The sequence below is a fragment of the Sarcophilus harrisii genome, chromosome 6 (assembly GCF_902635505.1).
Source record: "Sarcophilus harrisii chromosome 6, mSarHar1.11, whole genome shotgun sequence".
Classification (NCBI taxonomy): Eukaryota; Metazoa; Chordata; class Mammalia; order Dasyuromorphia; family Dasyuridae; genus Sarcophilus; species Sarcophilus harrisii.
This window is the reverse complement of record NC_045431.1, coordinates 158,039,391-158,055,437: the sequence shown is the minus strand read 5'-3', so window position 1 is coordinate 158,055,437 and position 16,047 is coordinate 158,039,391. Positions and strand designations below refer to the sequence as shown.

The following is a 16,047-nucleotide window of genomic DNA, read 5'->3' as shown; positions in this document are numbered from 1 at the left end:
AAGAAAGTACATACACAAAAAAAGAGTATGATAATTTCGCAGATTTTCTGGTCAAAACTAGCTATAGAACAGGGTTATTTAGAGGATGGAACAACTTAAAGTGGTTAGAGTAATGATCTGGGGCCAAGTCATGATTACCACCCTTTTCATCATTCTCCTAGATCTTGGCACAAAGCAAAAAATAAATGTTTACTGATTAATTGAACTTTGATATTTTTTTCAACTGTTTAAAAATATTATTCTGAAAAGGTTCATAGGTCTCACCAGAAGGCCAAAAACAATTCATAAAAATTTGTATTCCTAGTCCTGAGAAACTATTTTTAAAAAAGGGCAGATTATCTACTGGTTTCTGAAACAAAGACAATTCGTCATCATCGTATTGGGGTCAGGTCTTTTAAAATGAAACATTTAGCACACAGGTGCCTATCTAGCAATTCTCTTTAGTGTATATGTTTGTGAAAGCACACCACGTATTTAAAAAAAACCCTCACAGTTTTCTCCTCTTTAAAATGAGAGGTTGGATCAGGTCATATACATCCTATCACCACAGACCAGGAAGATTGTCCTTTTACTTGAGGCCTCGGTCATGTAGTTACAAATCATATTCAACAGGATTTTGCTTAATTAGATAGTAACACATTAATATCTTGATTTCATGATAAAAATAACCTACTTCTAGCCAAAAAATATACTCAATATCAATCTTTAAGTAAAGACAACCCTAAGGAATAAGTGGTCCCAAGTTATTCAAGTCAAAATACAAATCTTTTTTTTATTCTAAGTAAATGAGAAAAATAGAAGCAACACACACTTTTTCAACTATGGTGAGTAGTTTGGTTCAACTTTTTTCACAGATGAGAACAAATCGTATGGGTGATGGATGATCCTGTGTCCAAACATCAATCAAACAGTTAAAGAAAACTTGCTTCTACTGCATGGTTCAAGAATGCATAGCCTTGTTTATGGAGTACCTACTGTGTGTGAGGAACATTTGTGGAATGAAAGCGATTTCCCCTATAGTCTGCGTATTTGTTGTCGCTGCCGTTTAGCAGAGATGTGCCATTTCCTTTTCCGGCTCATTCTACAGGTAAGAAAAGGAGGGCAAACGGGGTTAGATGACTTGCCCAGGGTCACAAAGCGAACGAGTTTCTGAGGCCAGCTTTGGAGTCGGGAAGTTAAGTCTTCCTGACTGTGCTGGCACCGCATCACCGGGCCACAAAGCTAACCAGAGCTCTGCATAGAGCACGAGGCTAAATAACTGTACTTTTGCTCTTCACTAAAACTAAAAATGCGCGTGGTGGAGTCAAAGTGTATCGGGGGTTTTGTCTGCTTGGTTTTCCGTGGGGTGAATTACACTATTTCTTCCTTCAGTAATCAGCGGGTAACGAGTATCCACAGCTGCAGGGAGGCAGGAGGCCACTTGGTCCGATGCCTCCATCTTCCATGGAATGCTGATCCAGGCTAGGCGATGGAGAGTCGGTTCTGGTCCGGCGTTGCCCGGCCAGGCACTTCGATAAGGGACCAAGGGCGTCTGTGACAATTCCCACAGTGCAGCGCAAGTAAGAAGGCGCGAGGAGAGGCCGGACAACCGCCGCCGAGGGCCGCATTTCTGCCTCTGATGCCAACGGCCCCTCTGCTCCCTGCTGCCACCTCCGGAGCTGGGTGCGGGTTCTCCCCCGCTGGGAGAGGGGGCCCCCTCTCCGGGCAGCTCGACACCCGCCGAACTCGGCACAGGGCCTGGCGCACGGGAGGCACGGGGCCTTCGCTACCGGGACTTCCCACCAGGGAAAGGAGGGGCACCCCAAGCACCCCCGGGTTTCCTGGGCGGCGGGAGGAAGGCCGAGGGAGGGGTCCGTCGTTCCGGGAGGGGTCCGGCCCCGCAGACAGCAAGCGCTCCCCGAGGAACGCCCCTCTCCTCCAGCCCCACCACACAGCAGACCCTGCGGACAGGCGGGCGCCGCCTGCGCCAGCCCGCCACACAGCGGGCACCACCCAGAGTTCGGCGCTTCCCCGATGTTAGCGCCCCTGCCCGGGCGCCAGCCAGCGCTCCCCACGAAAAGCAGCGGGGACTCCCAGAGGCCCCGCCCCCCCCGCCCCCGGCACCCAGCGAGCGCCTCCTCGGTGCCGGCCGCGCTGCCCGCGCCCGGCCGCCCCTCACCTTCACGAAAGCAATCGGGGTAGTGGTACCTTCGATATCCAACAGGATGACGGTCACCTCCGGGGGCACCGAGAGCACTACCATGGCTCCGCCCCGGCGGCTGCGGCAGCGAGGGGGTACGCGGGAGGAGCCCGGGAAGTCCAGCGGGGACGCCGGGAGAGCCCTTCGCGCCGGCGCAGTGAAACGCAAGGGGCGGGGCGGCCGGGACCACGTGGGACAAGGAGGCGTGCCCTCCAAGAGAGGCTGGAGGGAACGCCGATTGGCAGGCGAGGAGCGACCCAGAGCAGTCCTGGGGGAGGGAACAAAGAGCACGCCGGCGCTGAGCGCGGCATGCCGTGGGACTGCGGGAGCTATCTAGGAGCACGTGCCGAGAGAAGCTTCCCCCCTCCCCTCGTTCTGACGCTCCCATGACCCTCCCGCCTAGCGCCTCCTTCCCCTTCCTCATGTTCTCAGACGGGCCCCCTCCCCACCAGTCCCCCGTACCCGTCAAAAGCCCCCGCGAGACCTCCCGGTCCCGCAGTCCGGGCTAGGGACTTTTTCGGGGAGGGGGGGGTTTGCCGCGTTGGCGTGCCGGGGGAGGGGAGGTGGGAGCGGAAGCGCCTCCCGGGCCGCGCCACCGCCGAAAAGCGCTCCCGGGCGCGCACGCTTCCTGTGCCGCTAGTTCCAACCCGCCTGAGGGAGGACCCAGCACGCGTGCGCGCTCGCCGGCTAGCGCCGGCCGCAGCGAGCGGGCCCCTGGCGCAGTCCTCCTGGCCTCCGCAGCGGCCCTAGCTGAGCCCCAGGCGGCGGGAGCGGCCGCGCGCTGGGGGACCGCGGGAGGAGGAAGAGAGGCGGGGCTGGTGCGGCGCCGCGCTGGGAGTGGGCTGGACAGGACGCCGCCGCGCAGACCCAGGTACCCGCGGCCGCTGCCCGCCCCACGGCGGGGATCGGGAGCGCTAAGCGCGGCGGTTCGGCTCGGTGGTTTGTTTTTGTTTTAATCGACACTCCCGCCGCCTCCCCGTGCAGCGCGGCCTCTCTCGGGAGGGTTGGCCGTTATGGAGGTCCCGCCCCGGCTCTCGCAGGTGCCGCCGCCATTGTTCCCCTCGCCTCCCTCCGCTCTGGCCCCCCGCAGCCTCTCCCATTGGCGGCCCCGGGCTCCCCGGCTGCTCGCCCCGCTGCTGCCGTCGCTGAGTTCCGGCTCCGCCCGGCAGGGGGCGCGCCGAGCGCCGCGCCACGTCACCGCCCCCCAGCCCTCCCGATTGGCGGGCGGGGCGTCTATAAAGGGAGGGCGCAGGCGGCGCCCGGATCTCTTCCGCCGCCATTTTAAATCCGGCTCCATACAACGCGCCGCCGCTGCGACTCCCTCTCCGCGCCACCTGCCCCCGGCCGACAGCCCCGCCGCCATGGAGGATGTGAACGAGTACAGCAACATGGAGGAGTTCGCCGAGGGCTCCAAAATCAACGCGAGCAAGAACCAGCAGGACGACGGGTACAGCACGCTTCTTTCCTCCTCTTGTGCCTCCGTCCCTGCCCGCTGGGCCCCGGCGTCCCTGGTTTTGCGCGTGCCTCTACGGCCCGCGCGCCCCACTCCGCGCGCCGTGGCCTCCGGTCCTTTCTCGGGCACGGGAGTGGGGGCGGGGGCGGGGGTAAAACCTCGTCCTGCTCCCCTCCCCCTTCCCGCGCGGTGGGGGAGGGGCGCGGGAGCCCGAGGGCCCTGGTGCGCAGGCGCCGCCGGAGCCGACAGGGGGAGGGGCCCTCGCTGCACCGCATGCTGCAGCCGCCGCCGCCTCTTTGTGCGTCCCCCGCGGGGCTTTCTTCGAGGGGCAGGGAAGGGGCGATGGCGGGGGTGGTAGGTCAATTTCTAGTGGGGGAGGGGGCGTCTCCCCCCAGCCCCCGCCGGGGCTTAGAGTGTCCGCATGCGGAGCCTCCTGGACGGGAGCGCCGACGGGAGGACTCTGCCGGGCTTCGCGGGCCGTCTTGTAAAAGAAGCAAATAACTTTGTTTGCAGTAAAATGTTTATTGGAGGGCTAAGCTGGGATACGAGCAAGAAAGATCTCACTGAATACCTGTCTCGTTTTGGAGAGGTTGTAGACTGCACAATTAAAACAGATCCCGTCACGGGAAGATCGAGGGGATTCGGATTTGTGCTTTTCAAAGATGCGGCCAGTGTCGATAAGGTTCGTGGGCGTCTTGTGCGGTTCTTGGGGTCCAGGGCGTGTGCGGCAGCTCGGCGTTCTAAGAATAAACGTTTCCGTTCTTGCAGGTCTTGGAACTTAAAGAACACAAGCTGGACGGCAAGTTGATAGACCCCAAAAGGGCTAAAGCTTTAAAGGGAAAGGAGCCCCCCAAAAAAGTATTTGTCGGCGGACTGAGCCCAGATACGTCTGAAGAGCAAATCAAAGAATATTTCGGAGCGTTTGGAGAGGTATGGCCAAACTGTGCTTCCGGAGCCTGCGTATGCCAATGGTGCCCGGCTGAAGCAAACTGGCTTGGAAATTTTAGCCGGGGAATTCGCGAGCATTAGGAACCTGTGCTTAAGAACGATAAGTGATTTGGGGACGGGCTGACAGAAAAAAAACTTTAGGCTAGATTCCATTGCGCTTTAAATTCATTAACTTAATGGCCTGTGCTTATGAGGTCCTTTTTTGAGGAAGGAAGAAACATTCTGGAATAGTTATGACAACTTGGAGTGGCCTTTGTTCATTGGCTTAATTATCGTTTCTATAGCCTATGTTGTTTAAAATCGTGCTGCTTGTGCCAGATTAAAGTTTATAGAATTAAAATACAAACCACTGATAAAACTTGAGTTTATCAGAAAAAATAAGTTAGTTAAGGTAAATCAATCTTTAGAAATGTGAAAGCTTTTTCAGGACTTAATGCATTTTCATATTGTTTAGTTGCTCCTTAGGGATCTTAGTAAGTTTAGGGGTTCATCTTACTACACATTTTGGTTTCAGATTGAAAATATTGAACTTCCTATGGACACAAAAACAAATGAAAGAAGAGGATTTTGTTTTATCACATATACAGATGAAGAACCAGTAAAGAAATTATTAGAAAACAGATATCATCAGATTGGTTCTGGGAAGGTAAGACCTGTTTTTATCTTTGCAATTTGAAGTTTTTCATTGCTTTCTGGTAGTTGGGTAGCAATAATGCATAATTTGGGCCCTGCATTACTTCAATATTTCTTATTTTTGCTTTTATTCTGCAGTGTGAAATCAAAGTTGCCCAACCCAAAGAGGTATACAGGCAGCAACAGCAACAACAGAAAGGAGGGAGGGGCGCTGCAGCTGGCGGACGAGGTGGGACTAGGGGTCGTGGCCGAGGTAAGACCCTGGGACTTGATATAAAGCCATTGTGAATTGCCAAATCTGAGCAAGCCCAAGAGAGACTAGAAAATGCTTGTTTCCATGGGTGATTTAAACTTTTTTTTTTTTTTTTTTTTTTTTTACTTTTTGAAAAGCTGATTTTTTTTTTTAAGGAATAATTGCACTGAAATTTAGTGTCATCACTAGTAGGATAAAGGTAAAGGTTATTAAGTACACCATGGCGTTTGAAATTTCCTTGGGAGGGGGGAGTCCTGTAGTCTTAAGTGGAACAGCCCACCATCCATATTTTGTCCTGGTTTTCCATTAAATTTAGGAAGCATGATACTGGCACAATTGGACTTTCTGCCCCCTTTTATGTCGAATGAGAAAGATAACTTTTAAGCAGATAGCACCAAAGGTGCCCACTCTGCCACTCAAGATTTGTAGAATGAGGGACAATTTATCTTTACTAGAAATTCAATCCACTCAATTTTATGTTAGACCTGGGGGTCAGAAGTTATTTCCTAACAATCATTGTGCATTGTTTCAGGTCAGGGCCAAAACTGGAACCAAGGATTTAATAACTATTATGATCAAGGATATGGAAATTACAATAGTGCCTATGGTGGTGATCAAAACTATAGTGGCTATGGCGGATATGATTATACTGGGTATAACTATGGGAACTATGGATATGGACAGGGATATGCAGACTACAGTGGTAAGAATATTTAACTTAATTTCATTGGCATTAAAATTCAGTGTTTAAAGTACAATCCCCCTCTGAAATTGTTTTGGTGCATAGGTTTGTCCTTTTATCAAAGTGTTTGGCTCCACTAAAAACTGAGCTTTTAAGACAATAGAATGTTAGAATGCATACATTAATTGACAGTGAATGGCTCTAAATGTAATAAAATGCACATTTTGAAAGACTAGTTTGCAGCAACTATGAAAATTTTTCTCTTTTTTTTTTTTTTTTTCTTTTTTGCTTTATCACTTAATGTTTGGGTATGAAAATTGTGGGGTGTTTTAATGACTTTTTCCAGCAATGTTATTGTTAATAGAATCATGCACAACCCAATTATGTACACATCTAATTCTTTTTGCTCTTTTCAAAATAGGTCAACAAAGCACGTATGGCAAAGCATCCCGAGGAGGTGGTAATCACCAAAACAATTACCAGCCATATTAAAGGAGGACTTGGAGAAAACAGGTGCGTGTGAGAATGCAAGAAAGATATAAAATACTTACTGTTAATTTAAAGATCAATAGACAAAAATAGGTGAAAGTATGTTTTTATGTAGCCTTTTTACTAAATTTTGTTTAACTTAAAACTGCTGTTAAAAAAAAAAAACTTGTATTTTTTTAAAGTGTCTATAGATCTTTAACTTTAAAATCTGATCTCGCTTTCCTTAGTACTCAGAAAAACTTAAGAGTTTTTCTGTTCGCTTTGTGTGCCAGGTGGTCTAAAGGAATAATTAAACTTTTTTAGAGCTATTAACAGGTAAAGTACTGAAATGGGTACAACTTAAGGAAAGCAGGAATGTTGTCTTCTAACTCTGACATTATACCTTGTTTGTACCCGCCAGCGGGAACTTCATTGCAGGCCGTGTGTCACCCTGACCACGTCTCTCTCTGGGGGTCGCACGTTGCGGGCAGAGCGCAAGGCACACACCAGAAAACGCTGTCCTGTGGTATGGTCTCTTCCAACTTCATGTACCAGCGTAAAGATTAAAGTGGAAAACTTCAGACTTTGGCTTCTTTTTTTAATCTTTTTGAAGATTAAGTCTCTTAACTTAAATGGTTTTTTACAGGAGTTAAAGTACATAAATGCCTTTTTACAGCTTAATCATTTTGGTCTTCTGTTTAGTGTTGTATTTCAATTGTGGAGCCTCATTTTAAGTGTGTATTCTTTAAGATTTAATGCTTGCTTTTTCTTTTTATAGCTAATAGTGAAATCTGCAAACCAAAACAACTTTTAAATCTGGGGAAAAAAAAATTAAAGATCATATGCACAAACAAATTTTAATATATCTACTGAAAATGTAGATGTTTTAACCAACATTGTTAAATTTTTTATTAACTAGAGATGCTTCTAAATAAAGCTCATATATTGATACTGCTTGTGAATTTCAAAAGTTTTTGTTCCTGGGATCAGAACAACTTAAATAACATTAAATTGAAGACCCCAGGTCAGCATTTAAAACTGTAATAACTTTTTTCCAGTATATATGCATATGATCTTTAACTATTGAAGAAAAGAATAAATTGAGGACTTAAAGCAATTCATGAAAATGGACCTTTAAAACCTTGTGGCAATTGCACAAATCTGATGGGTCTTCTGTTTTATTTTAGGTGCAGATGCTTATAGCAGCCTATCTTGCAGGATGACGACATTGAATGGAGAGTGGTCTTCTATTGATCTGAGATGACTATTTTGTAAAAGACTTTTAGTGTACATGACACAACTGTGTCCAATTGTATATAGCGGCCGATTTAGTTTTCTTGTTTTTGCTTTGTCCTTTGCCATCTGTGTTATGACAAATGTGGATTTGTGTTTATACAAATTTTATTTGTATAATTTCATGTTAAATGATTCTCAAAAATAAATTACTTGTGATTGTTTTTCTGTGTCAGGTACTAAATAGCTCTGTAAAAAATGTAATTTTAAATAAGCAATAATTGAGGCACAGTTTATTTTCTAGGAGTTGTGAACAGTGGGGAAAAACAGTGGTCCTTTATAAATAGCGAGCAGCAAACTTTGCCTTAGTTTCCCAATTCCCTTGAGAGTGATCTATGCTAAGGGTTCATGTCCATGTTTAAAATAACCATAGATGCTACCATGCAATTAAACAGTGTTTGTCCCCCACATGCATTCTTGGGATCTTTGTATGATGAGAAGTGTTATTCAGCATGTTGTGAATAGCTGGAATTGTTTCTATCAGGCCATAAATCCCTTGACTTTTATTTTCAAGAGGAACACCTTTTCTGTTAAACATCATAAAATAAGGCATCATTAATATTAGTAATGGCTTTTATGAGTTGACAAGATGCTTTGAGCCTATTTATAACAAAACAAAAATCCACTCATCTATTATGATTACTTGACACTTGCGTTGAATGTGAGTGTAATTCAAATTGCATATTTCTCTGTCCATTGAAACTGGATCAAAGATTAATCTGGACAAGATTTTCACTATAGAGTTGTAAGTAAATGAATTGTACTCTGAAATAGTGCATTAAGTCACTGCCACTGCCAAACCATAAATAGCTATTTCCTATTGGAACACATACTTGGAAAGCTTTAGTAGAGTTAACGGCTTTTGTCGTGCAAGTTTTTAGGAAAAGTCATAATAGTGAATCCCATAAACTCATGTATTGTTTTGTATTCTAAATAAAGGTTATTTTTCCATTTTTAAATGATAATAATAGTGCATGTGCTGTGAGTAGTGAAGCATTACCATATTCAGTTAAAGGGGGGAGGTATGTGTGGTAATTAGTAACAAAGCAGTATTTATGTGACACATTCTGTGTAAGTTATAGGAGGGCTTCCTAATAGTATCTGGCCTTTATAGCTCTCAAGTATAGAGACTCAAATCTTAGCTTGACATTTAATCGACTTCACTAGGGTCTATATTAAAAAATGTTTATATGCCCACAAATACATTCCCCCTGTAGATTATGATCTTTATTAGACCTAAAATGTCAAGTTTGTTCTTTTGGCCTATTTGAAGCGAGTTTGTCATATGAGAGGACTGATTTCTACATCCCTGAAATTTATGCAATCAAGTTAAACCCTAATCTAAGATGTGTTGGTTTTGTCCACACTGCTGGGTTCTTCCTGCCCCCCGCTTCTGTCCTCTGGAGCAAGTATTCTTTCTCATTCTCCGAAGGGCTATCAAATTTGCTTTATATTGTCCTAGCTTTGGTTTGTCCCCATATTGCTGTTAGTAAGTTGGCCTTCCATATAAGCAGTGATGAAATTGGATTTCACCAGGAACTGTTTGGAACCATAGAAAACGAAAGAGATGATTTGGTTTTATGTTGTCAAAGGCAATAGGTTCAGTGTATTTAGTGGAGTGATTCCTGTAAGTAGTTTACAACTTTATGATTAGGTGACAAATTGACATTGAAATTGTCCTTTCCCTAACTACATGAATAAAAGTTTTTTATCCTTAACTCTTTATTCAAGTCTTGCTATATTTGATTTTAAGGAAGTACTTTGGAAAACAAACTGCTAACTAAATGCTTCCTCCTCCCTCCCTTTCCCCAAAAGCCACAGGTGCTTATTTCATTAAAAGATTGAAGTTATTTGAATTCTGAATTGAGGTTTTGGTTAAAGGCAGGCTTGTAATGGATTATGTAGGGGAATATTTATTTTTTGTCAGATCTACCATTACAACTGGAAGTGTCCACAAATCTTAAACCCTGGGGTAGCAAGCAGTAAGGTGGAATTAAGGGTTTATATCATGTGTTAGGACCATAGATTAATTAAACAATGGTATTGGCAAATTAGATGACCAGAAATGTAGGAAAGTTGGAATTGGCAACAATTGAATGCTTTTTGCCCAAGTGTTACAACTATGTATTTGTGGGCATAGGACCATTGGGGGAAAAAGTGGTTCTGGATTGTTTTCCAAAGAGGAACAACGTGTTAACATTTGGAGAACTTCTGGAGCATCACAAGCAAGTTGGGTTTTTCTCTATTAGTGGGAATTGATAGGCAAAAGTCATTAAAATCTACCATTTAGTGGTGAATGAGGCTTTTTCATGGCCTGAAATTAAATGCATGGAAGAGGGGCACCTAAGGTAGCTGTGCGTCATTTCAGTCGCAGATGACAACGTGGGGCCAAGTTCTTTGGGTAGAGTGAGAAAGAAAATGTTAAGTCCTGACCACTGATAACTTTGGGACTTGGTGGAAACCACCTCACTAGGCCTCTTATCAATAAAATGAGGGATTTGAACCATTATCTATCCAGCTCTGAACCTGGAATCCTGGCTCTTTATCCTGTAACAGCCAATTGTATGTTTTATGGAGATTCTGAAGAGCATAATTGTTTTGAGTTAGAAGAATCCTAATCAACTTTGTGATCTTTTACTGTTTCAGTCTCATATGCTCTAGGTAACCAAAATATCTTACAAATCCCAATCATACCTATCTTCTCTATCACCAGACTAAGCAAGAACCATAAATCAAGAAGCAAAATATTAGATTATTTGTCATTCATTCTCAGAGGACCATGGCATCAGAGAGGTAATACCATGACACGCAAGTAAATCAGATTTAGGAGAGGGAGGGCATTACAGTAGCAAAGTAAATAGTGGAGAAGGAAATAAGCATGTATATAGTGCCTACTATAATATTACTATTTGATTACACACACATCCCTAATCAATAGGCAACAAAATTTAAGGCAGATAGGTGAAGGGACTTGGCCAGGCTCATACAGCTCCCCTGAATGTCTGAGGCAGGGTTTGACATCAGATCTTTCTGACATCCAATCCAGTGGTCATTCCCCCCACCCCGGAAGAAGTACAGTCTTTCATACATACATTGACCTACAATGCCAGATGAAAATCTAGCAGCCCATGCTTCAAGGAAGGAGTATTGTAAAATATATTTTATTTGAGAAACAGCAAGAAAAAAAAAAGGAATAGAAAATAAAGCAAAACAAAAGAGAACATTGTCATGTATCCAGCAAAACATCAGGGAGGATTCAAAATATGTGACAACAAATTACCAAATCAAGAAAGTATATATAATGTATTGGACTACCTGCCATCTAGGGGAGTGGGTGGGAGGAAAGAGGGGAAAATTTGGAACAAAAAGTTTTTCAATGATCAATGTTGAAAAATTACCCATGCATATGTTTTGTAAATAAAACGCTTTAATAATTTTTTAAAAGTGTGTATATGTATATATATATGCATATATATATGTTAGTAGAAGAAATTATATTCATGAGTGTCCATCTTTACTAAGGAAGGAGTATTGTGATGGACCACTTCTTTTCAGGTTCATCTCCTAACCCCCACCCCCAGATATCCCAGATTTACAATGCTTCTTTCTCCTTCCAAAACGATCATTCCCTGGCTTCCATAGGAACAGCCTGCCATCTGTCGCTGCGGTTTTTCCCTTCCTCACATTTTTGCTCTTTTATCAGATTACCCCAGGCCTGGAAACGCCTTTTATTAATCAGACTCCTGCACTTTGTATTTGTTTGGGCCCTTTGGTCAAGGGAGTCTGGACCTTTCCAGGCGTGAATCCTACCTCCAGACTCCAGTTGAAGTAAAGTGAGTGAAAGTACCGAAAAGACAAACCCCTTGGTTGCAATGACTTGAGGGGAGCGGCTGGTCTTCCCTTGAAATCACCTTACCTCCTTGAGACTGTTTCTCCTCCACAAAATAAAGGCATCCTCAGATAGACCTGCTGCAAACCTGCAGGAGAAGGTGCAGAGGGGAGGGGACATCCTTGCTACAGATGCCAAAGTCCTTGCACTCCTTTACCTGAGTTTAGTATTGAGCTCTAGGAGGATTCCATTTGAAGATGCCTTTATTCATATTCATTTAAACTGAATTGAGTATGAATAAATCACCTAAGGGGCAGTGAGCCAGGGAAGTTATAGAACTTAGAAGACTCATTTCCAGGAGTTCAAACCTGGCCTCAGACACCAGTTGGGTTACCCTGGACAAGTCACTTAACCCTATTTACCTCAGTTTCCTCATGGGTAAAATGAGCCAGAGAAGGAAAAGACAAACCACTCCAGTATCTTTGTCAAGAAATCCCCAAATGAGTTCACAGAGAATCGACGTGACTGGAACAGCTCAACAAAAATCAATGCTAGCTCTTATTAGCCCCTTTGTGCCGTTGTTTATGCTCTAATCTTTATATTTCTCCATGTTCCGAGTCCTTCACCCTAAGGGGACTTTCTAAGTAGCTTGTGGACTTAACTTGTAAAAACTGAAGGCTGGCTCTGAGTGAGTTGTGCACCAGGGCAAACAATCTTTGACTCTGGGAGGTTTCAATTCAAAAAGCATTGACTCCATTCAAAGCATTATACTTGGAACTGAGGCTAGAGAAACCAAGAAAAACAAAAAACCAATTCCTCTCTGGAAAGTACTATCCATGTGTACAAATAACCCAATTCAAAACAAGTCATTTGCTGAGGGAGGTGTTGACAATTGAGAGACCAAAAAATGCCTCATTGGGGCAGGAAGTGGTTCTCAAGCTGATCCTTGCATACAGCAGGGATTCTACAAGTGGGACACGGATTGTCCTATATGGGAAGTTCACAGGACAGAACACTGCGTTCATGAAGGGAGGTAACTCTCATGGAAAGAGAAATTGGAACCAAGTTATGAGGGGACTTTAATATCAAGAGTCAGGAAACCTAGGTTCTAATTTTGGCTTAGGGACAGACAGGTGACCACAGGCAAATAACCTGTCTCAGAAGCTGAGTTTCTTCCTCTGAAAAATGAGAGTAATCACACTTTTTTATTACCTTAAAAACAAGCCAGTCTTAAGGAAAGTGGTTTGCAAATCTTGTGCTACATAAATTTATGGTGTTACTTCCATTTCACAAGAGGTTAGATGACCAATAGTCACAGAACTGGTAAGTGTCTGCAATGGGATTGAATTCTATCTCTTCTGACTCCAAGGCTATGACCCTTTCTACTATGTCTTGATGCCAAATGGGGCCTTCGCAAGCCATCTTAACTCTTGTCTTGCCACTGGACTCTGGAGAAAAGAGTGGGACTGAGGACTTTGAACAGCTCTGTTTCATTTAAATCTAATTCATTCACAAGACAAGACATCACCCTGCTGATGTCCTTGGTCCTCTTCAAGAATAAAAGGCAAAGAACAATTATCTGATGCCAAATATAATAATAACAATAATTCATAGTTTGTTTTTTCCCTAAGACTAATTTTTGATTTTTCATAATAACTAAATTAAATATATAGAAAAATCAATCAATCAGTCCACAAGCATTTACTCAGCAACTACTCTATGCCAAGTATTAGGCAAGCAGCTGGGGTTTGCCATTTCCTTCTCTGATGAATTAAATTGGAAAAGGTTAAGCGATTTATCCAGAGTCACACAACCAGTAAGAGTTTTGAGTTCAGGTCTTCCTCAGGTCCAGAAGTCTATCCACTCAGCCATGTAGCTACCTTATACCTAGATAAATATAGAAATTCATACAAGATAATTTGGGGGGAATAGACACTCAACCACTGGTGGAGATCAGGGAAGGTATCATGTAGAAACCTTTGCTTCTTGCACTTGTGCTGAACCTTGAAGGAAATGAAAGATTCTAAAACAGAGATTAGGAGCCATGCAGGACAAGTAAATTGTTATTGGCATAGGGGAATAGCTAAAGCAAAAACCCAGAAGCAGGAGATGGAGTTCTGTGGATGAAGAATAGTAAGAAGAACAGTCTGGACCTTAGTTTAAATGAAGAGAAGAAGTATACAAAAATGGCTGGAAGGATAAATTTAGGCCAGGTTTTCAGGGGCTTTAAATGTCAAACCTAAGAGCTTATGTTGCATCCTAAAAGTAATCAAGAACCATAGCTGTCATTGCATGGTCCAATTCTGGGACCCCATTTAAGACAATCAATTTGATTTGGTTATATATATGCATTCATGTAAAATATATTTCCAGCAAACAATATTTCCAATTTTCTCAAACACTGCTGCCACCAAGAAGCTATAGAATCATCTGGGATTTTTTTGGGGGGGGGGGAATCTTGGTTCTTCATTTCATAGATCTATAACTTAAAAATAACTCGTATGTTTAGGGGTCAGAGATTTTTGTATATTGCACATTTGCTTCACTTAGACATGCTTCAGAGTATACTTTCCTGAAGTTGCAGAATATTGGTTCAAGAATCCCCTAAAAACAGGCAGCTGAGGTGATCCAGTGCATAGAACACCAACCCTGAAATCAAGAGGACCTGAGTTCAAAATAGGTCTCAGACACTTAATACTTCCTAGCTGTGTGCCCCTGGGTAATTGCCTCAGAAAAAGAAAAGAATCCCCTAAAAGCTCTAGAGAACAACTAATTATTGGGTTTCAGCCATTGCCCACATCTATTTCTTGGTTGATAAATGATTCTTACTTTTATTTCTTCACTAGTAATTTAGCAAGTTAGATTCTTTTTTTAAAATTTTTTTATTTTTGGAACAAGAGGTTTGGCAATTGTTAGTGCTGTGAAGTTACCCATGTATATATCCTGTAAATAAAAGGCTATTAAATTAAAAAATAAATAAATAAAGGATGACCAGAACCAGAAAAAAAAAATAAAATAAAATTTTTTTATTTTAATAAAGCTTTTTATTTTCAAAACACATGCATTTTTTTCCTTTTTTTCTTTTCTTTTTTAAATAATTATAACTTTTATTGACAGAGCCTATGCCTGGGTAGTTTTTTACAACATTATCCCTTGCATTCACTTCTGTTACAACTTTTCCTTTCCCTCCCTCCATCCCTTCCCCCAGATGGCAAGCAGTCCTATACATGTTAAATATGTCACAGTATATTCTAGGTACAATATATGTGTGCAGAACTGAACAGTTCTCTTGTTGCACAGGAAGAATTGGATTCAGAAGATAGAAATAACCTGGGAAGAAAAACCAAAATGCAAACAGTTTACATTCATTTCCCAGTGTTCTTTCTTTGGGTGTAGCTGCTTCTGTCCATCATTGATCAATTGAAACTGAATTAGATCTTCTCTTTGTCAAAGAAATCCACTTCCATCAGAATACATCCTCATACAGTATCGTTATTGAGATATATAATGATCTCCTGGTTCTGCACATTTCACTTAGCATCAGTTCATGTAATTCTCTTCAAGCCTCTCTGTATTCATCCTGCTGGTCATTTCTTACAGAATAATAATATTCCATAACATTCATATGCCAAAATTTACCCAACCATTCTCCAACTGAAAGGCATCCATTCATTTTCCAGTTTCCAGCCACTACAAACAGGGCTGCCACATTTTGGCACATACAGGTCCCTTTCCCTTCTTTAGTATCTCTTTGGGGTATAAGCCCAGTAGTAGCACTGCTGGATCAAAGGGTACTCAGTTTGATAACTTTTGCGACATAATTCCAGATGCTCTCCAGAATGGTTGGATTCATTCACAACTCCACCAACAATAGTAGGTTAGATTCTAGTGGCTTTTAGTGGCTTCTTATATATGGACTAATCAAAGTCATTAGGACTATATTTTATTCCTTTAAAAAATATATCAGGCAAATGATCATTGACAGCTCACTGGAACATGTCAGCTTAATGTCAGCTTTTTTTGGAGAAAAGTTATTTCCTGAGAGTTCTGAGACAGCAGTTGTTGATTTGTTTATAACAGTTTAGAGAAGCTATACTTTGTTCTCAACTCTTATTTGCTTTTGATAAAAAGGAGAAAAAGGAGGAAGAAGAACAGAAGATATTTCTCTACTGCACTTATGGCTAAGAGGTAGAGAAGAAGAAAAATCCTGCTAAAAGAGTATTTGTCATGTCTAGGTTCAGGCTGAGCTGATCCTCTTTACTGAAAATCTTTTCCTAAAAGAATACAATTCTACTTTAGTAAAGGATGT

General features: G+C 43.1%; 2 protein-coding genes across 4 annotated transcripts in view; one reads left to right on the top strand and one right to left on the bottom strand.

Annotated features, from left to right (window-relative positions):
• Positions 1-2,640, bottom strand: part of ENOPH1 (enolase-phosphatase 1) — a 37,702-nt gene extending 35,062 nt beyond the window's left edge. Inside the window, 5 exon segments of the mRNA XM_031943088.1 lie at positions 2,159-2,392; positions 2,395-2,456; positions 2,459-2,497; positions 2,500-2,537; positions 2,539-2,640. Of these exon segments, the coding sequence (XP_031798948.1) occupies positions 2,159-2,392; positions 2,395-2,456; positions 2,459-2,497; positions 2,500-2,537; positions 2,539-2,603 (438 nt within the window). The 5' untranslated portion in view covers positions 2,604-2,640.
• Positions 2,641-2,763: 123 nt separating this feature from the next.
• HNRNPDL (heterogeneous nuclear ribonucleoprotein D like) lies at positions 2,764-9,634 on the top strand. Of its 3 annotated transcripts, XR_002770569.2 has the most exons (9): positions 2,764-3,626; positions 4,146-4,314; positions 4,401-4,562; positions 5,095-5,226; positions 5,352-5,466; positions 5,999-6,169; positions 6,570-6,661; positions 7,038-7,142; positions 7,804-9,634. XR_002770569.2 is itself a non-coding variant. In XM_023505717.2 (8 exons), exons 1-7 carry the CDS (start codon positions 3,193-3,195, stop codon positions 6,638-6,640), a joined length of 1,254 nt encoding a protein of 417 aa, XP_023361485.1. In that variant the 5' UTR covers positions 2,766-3,192; the 3' UTR covers positions 6,641-6,661; positions 7,804-9,634. The 3 variants fall into 3 exon arrangements, 2 of the variants coding, with proteins under 2 accessions (XP_023361488.1, XP_023361485.1); XM_023505717.2 differs by lacking the exon at positions 7,038-7,142 and having other exon boundaries at positions 2,766-3,626; XM_023505720.2 differs by lacking the exons at positions 5,999-6,169; positions 7,038-7,142 and having other exon boundaries at positions 2,765-3,626.
• The last annotated feature ends 6,413 nt before the right edge of the window (positions 9,635-16,047 follow it).

Coding starts and splice junctions, on each gene's coding strand:
- HNRNPDL (XM_023505717.2), top strand. CDS start 3,193: ATGGAGGTCCCGCCCCGGCTCTCGCAGGTGCCGCCGCCATTGTTCCCC. Junction 3,627..4,145: donor AAGAACCAGCAGGACGACGG/GTACAGCACGCT, acceptor CTTTGTTTGCAG/TAAAATGTTTATTGGAGGGC. Junction 6,170..6,569: donor GGGATATGCAGACTACAGTG/GTAAGAATATTT, acceptor TTTTCAAAATAG/GTCAACAAAGCACGTATGGC.